This window comes from Rhineura floridana, chromosome 1, assembly GCF_030035675.1.
Source record: "Rhineura floridana isolate rRhiFlo1 chromosome 1, rRhiFlo1.hap2, whole genome shotgun sequence".
Classification (NCBI taxonomy): Eukaryota; Metazoa; Chordata; class Lepidosauria; order Squamata; family Rhineuridae; genus Rhineura; species Rhineura floridana.
In genome coordinates, this window is record NC_084480.1 from 103,301,947 (window position 1) to 103,313,245 (window position 11,299).

Genomic DNA, 11,299 nt, shown 5'->3' on the forward strand with positions numbered 1-11,299 from the left:
TCAGATCTTTCATGTTGGAGTGCAAAGCGTTCTGTACACAAATTGGCTCCTTTTCACTAAGGTGAATGAGCCAATTGTTCTAAATGGGAGATCTCCTTGTGTATTGAAGCTTGAAGCAACTGCACCTGTATCAGATTGCTTTAAGTTGTAGAATGCTGAAGAATAGTTAATAATTAGAAAGCAATTAGAAAGCCTTTCATGTTTTCTTGATTCATTTTCATGATACATTTCCCTGGACCATTTAATTTATTTATTTTATTTAAAAACATTTTAAAACTGCATATTTAAAAATCTCTAAGTAGTATACAAAAACCCAAATGAAAACAATAAAACCATCATAAAAACAATCTTACGGGTCAGGGAAAGTCTGGGCAAAAAAATGTCTTCACAAGGCATCTGAAGCAACTCTTTGATGATGATTCACATTAGTGGGATAGAGGTTAACTGGTGGATCCATGGTTGAGTTTGGTATTTTTTTGAGACAATGCTGTTCAGCCTTTGGCAATGTTCTGTTCTAATGTTTGTTTTTCCACACATTAACATAACTGGTAGCACCTACATTTGGGCAATCTGGGTTTTTTTTATGACCTAAAATGTGGCAACTGTCTCAGCTGTTAGAACTTACAGGTCATGTTTTTTGCCACATGATGAAGAAAGAGAGTTGCATTCGAAGGGGAAACTCAGTTGACTCATTAGATCTCTGGACTATAGTTGGGGATAGTTCCAGCAAAGGAACTATCATGCTGGAAGCCTATGTGAGTTAGAACAGGGTAGCTGACATGGTGCTCTCTAGATGTTGTTGATGCCAGCTACCAGCAGCAGCAGCAAGCATGTACAATGGCCAGGAATGGTGGGAACTATAGTCCTGCAACCTCTGGAGGACACCATGTTGGCTATCCTGACTTAACATGCCTCAAGACCATAACCAAATGTTTTAACTATTTTCAGGGCTTTGGGATACATGTGAAGTATTAGTTTTTGTTATGGACTGGCAATGACCTTGTATTGTCAAGTCTTGCAACTGAAAAAGATTTGATGGTTACAGAACGAGAGCAGTGATAAGAGAAGACACCCATTAACGTACTTTCCTTTACGAAGATTGTATGTAAAATAGCATGTTGAAACTAATGGGGTGGGCAAAATCCAAACAGCAGCAGTTCCATTACTGGAATCGCTAAAAGTCATAAAGTAGTGAGCTACTTTTTACTGAACATTAAACCAAAAAGGGCTGTTTGTGTGGTGAATAAAAGTCAGGATCACTGAGACCATGGTATTCCCAATCTCTATGTATGGATGTGAAAGTTGGACAGTGAAAAAAGTGGATAAGAGAAAAATCAACTCATTTGAAATGCAATGTTGGAGGAGAGCTTTGTGCATACCATGGACTGCAAAAAAGACAAATAATTGGGTGTTAGAACAAATTAAACCAGAACTATCACTAGAAGCTAAAATGCTGAAACTGAGGTTATCATACTTTGGACACATCATGAGAAGACATGATTCCCTAGAAAAGACAATAAAGCTGGGGAAAACAGCAGGGAGTAGAAAAAGAGGAAGGCCAAACAAGAGATGGATCAATTCCATAAAGGAAGCCACAGACGTGAACTTACAAGATCTGAACAGGGTGGTTCATGACAGATGCTCTTGGAGGTCACTGATTCATAGGGTCGCCATAAGTCGTAATCGACTTGAAGGCACATAACAACAACAACAACATTTCTGGTAAGGAGCATGATGGTGCAAAGGCCCAGTATGCTTTAGGTGCAGCCTTACCTAACGTGGTGCCCTCCAGACGTTTTGGAGTACAACTCTCATCCGCCCCAGCCAGCACAGCTGTATGATGCTGAGGCCGATGGAAGTTGTAGTCCAGAACATCTGGAGGGCACCAGGTTGTGGTGGCTGCTTTAGCACAATCTGAGATCAAAGGAACAATGGCTGTTCTCCCTCTGGAAAATAAAGCCTCAGCATCCAGGTTCCTTATAAGACAGAGAACAGAAATAAAGAAAACATTGAAATCCATATATTAGCAGATCTGGAGATTAAATTTAGGTGATATTAGGTCAATAGAAACCAAAATGTATTTGTCAGAATACCAAACAAAATTTGGGAAATAACAGAAATTATCCATATAAATGATATTAAACACCTGTGATGTTTAAAAAAATTGACTAGGACTATTCATTCTATCAGGTATATTTAATAAAGGATTAACAATTTCTTTTTGTGTGTGTTTCAGGGATCTCTCCAAAGTTAATATCCTGGTACCTGGTGCTGGGCTAGGTAGATTGGCCTGGGAAATAGCTATGCTTGGTTATACTTGCCAAGGAAATGAATGGAGTCTCTTTATGCTCTTTTCTTCTAATTTTGTACTCAACAGGTACTTAAACTTATTTTTAGTTGTTGGTTACTTTCTTCTATATCTAGTTTTGTATTTTTATCTCTGGTGTGGCTGATGCTGGACTTGTTTAAATTACCGGTTCCCATTACATTTGAACTGGGAAACGGTTGTTTAATCTCTGCTTACAAGCCAGAATGTCATTCTGATGTCATATCCTGGCTAATAAGCAGGAATTAAACGACATTTTACCAGTGCAGAAGTGATGGGAAACTATAGTGTAAACAACCCACAATACCAGTGCCAAAGCAGGGCAGGGCGCACAAAGGGAGGAGAGCAAGAAGTGAGTGTATGGGTGCATGGTTCATTCTAGAACCAATAAACTATGGTTTACCAGCCCAAGATCATTATTTCTGGACCAAACCATGTATATAGATCAATAGCTGGAACTGCTAAAAACATGGAACTAAAGAAATGTAGGATACCTATAATCTGGGCATTTAACTTCAGATATGAATCCCTGCACTTTGGCTTACACATATGGATATAATAATTTGAAAATAGGTTGGTGAACAGCATATTGGAACTCTTAGTTTTAAAAATGGTTAATAAGGTTAACAACAAAAATGTAAAACTAGCCTTCATTTATTGTTTTAAGAATCTTGGAATTTATGTTTTTGTAAGTAGACTTTTAAATGGTGAATGGTTTCTCTAATTGCTTCTTCTGTTATTTTTTGTAATATGTTATAATAATAAAGGAGCTTCAGGGCGATCTTACAGGAACTACTTCTAAAGTACATAACGGCACTAACTATCAGCTTGTGTTAGTGAGGGTCAAGTTAAAAATATTAAACTTGGCAATGTTTGCAAGATTCTCTTCTGAGTGATAAGGTGAAATGTTTTGATAATCATATATTACAGATGCTCTGAAACTAATTCATACAAACTATATCCCTGGATTCATCAGTTTAGCAATAACAAGAGATCTGCTGATCAGATACAGCCAGTTTATTTCCCTGATGTTGACCCTCACAGTCTTCCTCCTGATGCAAACTTTTCTATGACAGCAGGCGATTTTCAAGAAATCTACTCTGAGTGTAGTAAGTAAGAGAAAAAACATACACCAAGACTCAGATGGCAAAATATATGAACCACCAAATATTTTAGTCAACCTTAGTGGAAAAACTGTAAAACAAAACTCAGATTGTGTGATGGATAGTCTTGTGTTGTTGTTTTTTAAGTATTTCTTTTATTTAAAAATAAGCTACCCTTTTATGTGTTAAAATATTTTATATTCTTTTTCTCCTCCTTTAATTCGTTTTTTGAATAACCTTCATTTTTTAAATGTTTTCTTTTTTAAACATGATGAATATTTTTTTAACAGAAATAGCTCTGAATGTTTATTTTCCCTGATTAAAAAGCTAAGATGCTGAACTTGTTTACTGGCCCATATCCAGTTATGATGATGATGATGATGATGTGGATTATTATTATGTGGATTATTATTTTTTTAATTAACTGACTTGGCATGGTATAGTGATGGATGCTGAGTTAACCGGTGTTTATCTGTTGGAAAAAGAGAGATGTGGTAGTTGTCTTTTCAATAGCGAAATGGTTGCAAGCATCTTGGGGAAAAATCTTCCTTTATTCTTTATTCCCAAAGTTCTACTGTGGTTGTTCATATTTAAAATGATGAGGTTGTAACTGAAGATCAGGTGCAACATCTGCCTCATTGGGAGTGAGCAGAACTTATTGAATAAGCAGTGAACACTTCTACTTAACCTGTATCAATCTCTAAGATGCTTATGTTAGAAAATTTGTATATGACACAAATTGGGCTTCCCGTCCTTCAGGATGCTGTGTCATGACAACTATCCATGTGCTTGACTGCCTTTTTTGTCTGAATACACATTTTATCTAATACAGAGGCCTCTGCCTGTCATAGAAGCCAGAATCATACTCTGTAAGGGGAATTTTACATCAAGATTACTTGTATATAAATTACTTCTGTATTATTGGCAGTATGTCATTCAAAACCACGGTTTAGTGCAGGGATTGCCAATCTTGTAGGCTCATGGGTACATCTGGATTTTAGAGTACCATGGGTGCCACCCCCTCTGGACACTTCTCTCCCTCCTCACCAAGTCAGCCTACCTCCTATAGAAACACAAAAAGAGAAAGGGCCTGCACTTGCACACATTGCTTTTCCAAGGGATCTCTGTTAAAGTTGGAACAAGTATAATTAATTTGAGGTTTGAAAAGCACATAGGGCTTTGGGGGCACCAGGGGAAGACTTCAAGGGCACCATTGCACCCACAGATACCACACTGATGACCCTTCATTTAATACGATGTGCTTGAGCAGGGATGAGCAGCAGAGATCTTGTCTTGCCTGCTCCTCCTCCTCTTCTTTCTCTTCCTCCCCCCTTCACAGCTTAGAGGACTTCAGAAGCTTTTTCTTTCATTTTTAGTTAACCATGACTTTGTCTGAACTGGCAATCATGGATTACACAAACTATGCTTAGTTTAAACTAGCCAGCTTTGTAACCCATGGTTTGAAGTTTGCTTGTTTTGAAACTGGTCATGGTTAACATTAAATAGCAACATTAAATCTCTGGTTTTGGACTAAAATGGAAGCCACTGTTAACTAAACATGAAAGAAAAGGCTTCCAGAGGCCTCCCAGCTATGGCAGAAGTGAGTGAGTACACAACCCTAGGGTTTGCTCTGGCTCATTCTTCCTCATATATATCATGCTGTGCCATGTTTCGCATGATGTGCCAACGTGGCCATTGTGTATAATCAGAGGTTAATTGTTAAGCCAGAGCTAGCCAACATGGTGCCCTCCTGATGCTGTGGACTACAAGTTCTGTCAGCCCTAGCCTTCTGGGGCCAATGGTCAGGGATGATGGGAGATGTAAAAGAAAACATCTGGAGGACACCATTTTGGTTATCCCTGTCTTAGGCTGAGGGAGCCAAAAGCAGCCTGAAAGTCTCTGAGTAATAATGTGATCTTGCCTCAATTTCTTTTGCGGACATGAATGTATGGTTCAACCATGAGTGGAATGGGACACCCCTTTCTTTGTTTGATGCACTGCAGAAGGCTGCAGCTGGGAGAGGAAGTTGGTGGAGATTGAGGGCTCTCCCTTAAGCAAGTGGAAGTGTTGTTCTGCCATTTTCTCTCTGTTTTAAAGTGCAGCTAACTTAATGTATGGTGAAAGATTTACAGCTAGATTAATTTCTTTATTTTTGTCTTGATACAGATATATGGGATTGCATAGCAACCTGTTTCTTCATAGACACAGCACATAATGTCATAGATTACATTGACACAATATGGAAAATACTGAAACCAGGAGGAATATGGATCAATTTAGGTAACCTGCGATATCATTGAGTGATTGTAGCAGAAAAGGCTATAATGTTTATACTATTGGAGTTGAGAGAAAATCCAGCTTGTTCTGAACTCCTTGAACTAAGTGAATTTTAAATACTTGACAGTCTTGTTCTATTTTAATGCCAATCCATTTTGTCAAAATTTCCTTCAAAATTGGACCAATCCAGATTTAACATAAGAATGCCAATGAACCCATGGCAAACACTTCTAGATGAAGGTTGGACTTCTGGTATCAGTTCCTTCCTGACCTATTCAGACCCCAGTTTGCTCTTGGAGACTAGTGGAATCCACTCGATTGCTGTGGGACTTTCAGGTGGATAGAGCTATTGATCCCATTTAAGGCCCTAGTCTTGCTATGGAATGGCAAGCTGCAATGGGCCATTGACATGATTGCTCCTAAGTGCCCTTGCCAGTGTAATGGAGCATGTTCTGCCCTTTGGTACTCTAGGGAGCAGCAGACAATGAAACAAGCCAGATGACAACTGAATCACAAATGGTGCTAGGCTTGCTGTGAAATTGACCAAACGTGTTAGAACAGATAATCATGCCTCATGTGGTCAGTGAAAAAGGCTTTTTCCCTGCTCTATTGCATTCTCAAGTAGCCATCCAGTGGAGCTCTTTAGAGTGTTCCAGGGTTTATTCTACTGCAGTGGAGGCCTAGATACCTTGCAGACCTGCTGTGACATTTTTGCTAAGCTCTTTGAGAATAAAACTGCTCACCTCTGTAATCTTGATGCCATTCGTATGGCAGGTCCTATTGGGTATCTAGTGCTGCTTCTCTCCTTTCTGTATTGGTTCAGTTGGTGTGGCCTGATGATGTATGCAAGGTGATTTCAGTAATGCAATTGTCCATGTGATCTCTTGATCCTTGGCCCTCTTGGCTGATAAAAGCTAGCTAAGGAGAGTGTTAGGCTGGATGGGTCTTTTATGCAAGGGGATGGTGCCTGCTGTCCTTTAGATAGTGCCTGCTGCAATGATGTGGCTACCTGTAAAGATACATATTCTGGACTCAATTATTTATGACAACTAGCACCTGACTGAATACCCCCTTTGGAGGGAAGGTATGCAAGAGAGTCATGGCAGCGGCAGGTTCTCTTAGGGATGCCAGTTATCTAAACCCATTTCATTCTAGGCTCAGATCTGGTTTTGGGACTAAATTAACTTTGGTTGCTCTGATAGATGACCTTTCTTGAGAGAGTGATGGGAGAGTATAGCCCTGTTACTCTCGCTCAGTCTCTCAGGAGGTTTGTACCATCAGCCATGGTATTCTCAACAACCTCTGTGGACAGATGCCAGAGGCACTGCACTTCACTGGTTCTGCTCTTGCCTACAGAGGTAGTTTCAGGGAGTAGCATTGGATGACTGCAGCTCAATCTCTTGACAACTGTACTTTGGCATACTGTAAGGTACCATTTTCCCCAGTGCTCTTTAACATCCTTATGAAGCCATTGGAAATGATCATTAAAGGATTTGGAGCAAGTTGTCATTAATATGCTGTAACATCTGAATCAGGTGTGACTGTGAAGGTCCTGAATTAATGCCCAGACACAGTAATTGGTTGGATGAGGACCAATAAATTAAGATTGAATCCCGTTAAGATGGAGCCCTATGGGTGAGCGGTTCCCAAATCTGGGAGACAAGTCAGTTGCCAGGATTCTGTACAGTAGTGCACTCCCTCTGAAGGTTTAGGTGTGTAGTATGGGATGCCCATATTTGCTGCTGGAAGCCTGAGTGGTCTCAGTTGCGTGGAGTGCTTTTTACCAGCTTTGGCTGGTATGTCAGCAACAACCATTTCTGGACATGAACAGCTTTGCCACAATAGTACAGCCATTGGTAATCTCATGATTGAACTACTGCAATACATTGTGTGGCTGCCCTTGAGATTAGTTTGGAAACTGCACCTGGTGCTGAATCCGACAGCTAGGCTGCCACTGAGTAAAGCAACCAAGTGCCAGCATGTAATACTGTTAGAGGAACTGCACTGGCTGCCAATTTGTTACCAGGCCAAGAACTACTGTTAGTATAAGTCCTAAGCAATTTGGGTCCACGCTACTTGAGATACCTTCTTCTCCTTTATAGACTTATCCAGTCTATAAAGAGCCCCTCCTGGTGGTGCTCTATGCTCCTCAAATCTGTTTTGTGATTATTTGAAGTAGGGCCTTTAAGATAGTGGCATCTGCTATGTGAAACACCCTTCCTGCTGAGTTTAGACATGCACTGACGATTCTCAGTTTCCAGTGTATGTTAAATATCTTTTTGTTTATACAAGTGTTCTCAGAGTAATAATATCAACTACATTTTATTCTATTGATCACTGGATTAATAAAACTCTTTTATTTTATTAGTTTTGCACATTGTATGCTTCTTTAAAAACGTATGCACTACTTTGGATTTTTTAAATGTTAAGCAGTTTCTAACTACTCATAAATAAAATAAGTAAAAGTAAAACATTTTAAAACAACTAAAAGCTAATACAATGCAGTATTAAGATGCACAAATGTGTCTTGCCCTTGACCTGCAGTACTTGTTATAGGGCATTTAGAATTTGTTAGAGACATTTGATAAGTTACATTTACTGACCTTTTCAATGTGTCCTAGGTCCTCTACTTTACCACTTTGAAAATTTAGCAAATGAATTATCTATTGAGTTAAGCTATGAAGACATTAAAAGTGTTATATTACAATATGGATTCCATATAGAGGTAAGCATTTTTTCATTATGTTAACACACCAAGAGTAATAGAAAACATTGGCTTTTTGATTTCAGATAGTGCCACACCAGATTTTGTCTTCCATCAATATCTTGTAACTCTGTATCACTATGAAGCTCCTTCAGTCATCACAAATGCTGATTTTGAACTCAGGTGTTCCAAGTGCTTATCAGTTTGGCAGTCAAATATGCCACCCCAAAATAAGGTAGTGGTTTCTGCATACCAGATGCAGTTGATGCAAAATGCAGCTGTTGGGAAGCTTAGTGCTAGCTTAGCTAGCTTTACACATTTTACACTGGCTGCCTATTCAAGTTCAGGGTTTTGTTGTTGACATTTAAAGACCAAGCTGATGTTAAGGTCTTTTGGGATGACCCTGCTGTTCGGTTGTTCAATGACCAACAGATTGCCACTTGATGACAGTACAGAAGTAGGCTTCCTCACTGATAGCGCTTGCCCCTTGGAATGCCCTTGTTGGGGTAATTTGTGATGCAGATACTAAAGACCTTTAAATACCTATTAAACACCTATTAAACTTCTACCCAAACTTTCCTGGAGTCTGACTCTTTTTAATTCTCTGTTTTGTACACTGCTCAGTTTTATTTGTGATTTATAGTTTTGTTCATTTATGTAAACTGCTTAGATTTTTATTACATTAAACAGCCTAAAAGTGCATAAATAAATATTAGGAGAACTCCACTGGTAAGCAGAAGCATATAGGCTTGTAAATATTATTTAAATGGCATGACAAGGATCTGTGCGCTTCAGGGATATATGTAATGTTGAGGTGTCAGTTGAGGGGAGAAAGAATATTGGAGGTGATGGTGGGGTGATAGAGATTTGGCCTGTAGGCCTCTAATAGCTTATGGTAAGAATCCTGAAGGGTAGGGATCAGGATCAGGAAGGAAGCATGCAACAAAGTTCTCTTCCTTCGCTATATGGGTGTTTTAGGAAGAAAGGGAAAAACAAGAACATATTTTCTCCTTCCTCCTCTCAGAAACACATGTATCCTGATATATAGCAATAAAACACTCAGATTTAGGGCTAGCAGCCAACACTTTTAAAGCATACAGCAGGAGAAGATACCAAGAGTGTGGGAAAGGAAAAATAGTGGCCGTCCTTCCTCCCTTCCCTCATTTCTCATGCTCCAAATTCCACTAAAAACACCTGTTCCAGCTTGAGTAGACCCCTGAACAGAAACACTCCTGGCATACATGGCAACCATTTATTGTTGTTCCCTACATATAAGATTTGTTGCTGGTTAGTTAAATATATTGGATGCTCTTTCTGGTCATTCAGATAAATCAAGATGCATTTGATAGCACCTATGTTAAGAACCTATGCTTCAAAACTCCCTGACTGTTAAACATAAAAACATGAAGCAGGTACCCCTGCTACACCATTTTAGAGGCCCACTCAAAACATTTTATTTCAGCAAGCCTACTCAGACATATAGGGCAGTATTCAATTAAACAAAAATGCTAGTGTAAGGATCACCACTAGTGCAAGGGAATCCCCTCTTTCCCTACATATTCCCCAAATATGCGCCAGTGGGTTGGGAGAAACCCCAGAACAGATTGAAGGGATACACAGTGGAGGAGAAGGAGAGAAAGTTCCATTGTGCAAGAATGAAACCGTGTGCTGATGGAACATTCTCCTTAGCGCTACATTGAATACAAACCATCATTTAGTCCTTAATTTTTGGCTTGCTGATTTTTAAAAAAATCTGGCTTTTAATGTCTTGCTGCTGTTTAGTGTTTGGGTTGGATTCAGACTTAGTCATGCTTAGATCCATTGAAATCAATGGGATTTAAGTTAGACATGACTGACTTAAGTTGTGTTGAGTTCAGTGAGTCTACTCTAAGCATGACAAAATTTGGATCCAACTCTTTTGTGTTTTATTGTTGTTATCTGTTAATTCCTTTTGTATCTTCCTTTTGTGTAAACTGGTGTGGGAATTTTTGTTGAAGGGCAATGTATACAGTTCTATACTAATAGTAGTAATAAATTATTTTGAGTGAAATGCACACATGAGTGTTCAAAAAATGTTGTTTATTTTCAGGTGGAGAATGAATCCGTTTTGACCACCTATACTGTGAATGAGCTATCTATGATGAAATACTACTATGAATGTGTGATGTTTGTGGTTAGGAAACCAGGAAGCAGTGTCTGAAATGGATTATACAAGGAGGAAAATGCTGGCATTTTTGCTATTAATGTTAGTACAGTGGCCTCTGGAGTGATGACTGAACACAACCTCATATCAGTGGTGCCTTTTTATTTATCACAGAATATAACTCTATTGTCTATTTTTTTTAATCTCCTATAATCTTTGCGTATGTACTTCTGGATATCACCATCTGGGTAATGGAATGTTTGTTGCAAATATTCCTGTGTCATTTCTTTAAATTCCAAATAATGTTTTTTCTGACAAGGGTAATACTTTTTAAATGCCATCATTGACATTCATAATTCTCTGTAATATACAAAACTGTCTACTTTAACATTTCCCTAAAAGAATATCTAATGCCATATTGGATATACTATTGAATTTTTGTTCCACATTGCACAGAAAACAAATACAAAAAAAACCAACCTCAGCATATTTAAATACTGTTTTGGTGACTTTTACTCCTCATAGGAATTTAAGGGTTTTTTTTCCAAATCTGACAAACAGCATCATGTGAACTTTGCTATCTGCTTATCAAAGACTTGTAAAAATGTAAACTTTATAAAAATGGCACATGCATGCTTTCGCAAGAACCTTTAACATGAAACTGACTGTAATTTAGAGCTGACGCTGCTAATGATCAAATACATTTTAATTTTTTTAGAATAAATAAAAATGATACTACTTCTGGT

The 11,299-nt window shown here is 38.6% G+C and overlaps 1 protein-coding gene across 1 annotated transcript in view; it reads left to right on the top strand.

Annotated features, from left to right (window-relative positions):
- Positions 1 to 11,299, top strand: part of CARNMT1 (carnosine N-methyltransferase 1) — a 29,834-nt gene extending 18,535 nt beyond the window's left edge. The window contains exons 4-8 of the mRNA XM_061627780.1: positions 2,237 to 2,377; positions 3,257 to 3,435; positions 5,596 to 5,709; positions 8,328 to 8,431; positions 10,500 to 11,299. Coding sequence (XP_061483764.1) covers positions 2,237 to 2,377; positions 3,257 to 3,435; positions 5,596 to 5,709; positions 8,328 to 8,431; positions 10,500 to 10,610 — 649 coding nt within the window. The 3' untranslated portion in view covers positions 10,611 to 11,299. The remainder of the gene's footprint in view (positions 1 to 2,236; positions 2,378 to 3,256; positions 3,436 to 5,595; positions 5,710 to 8,327; positions 8,432 to 10,499) is intronic.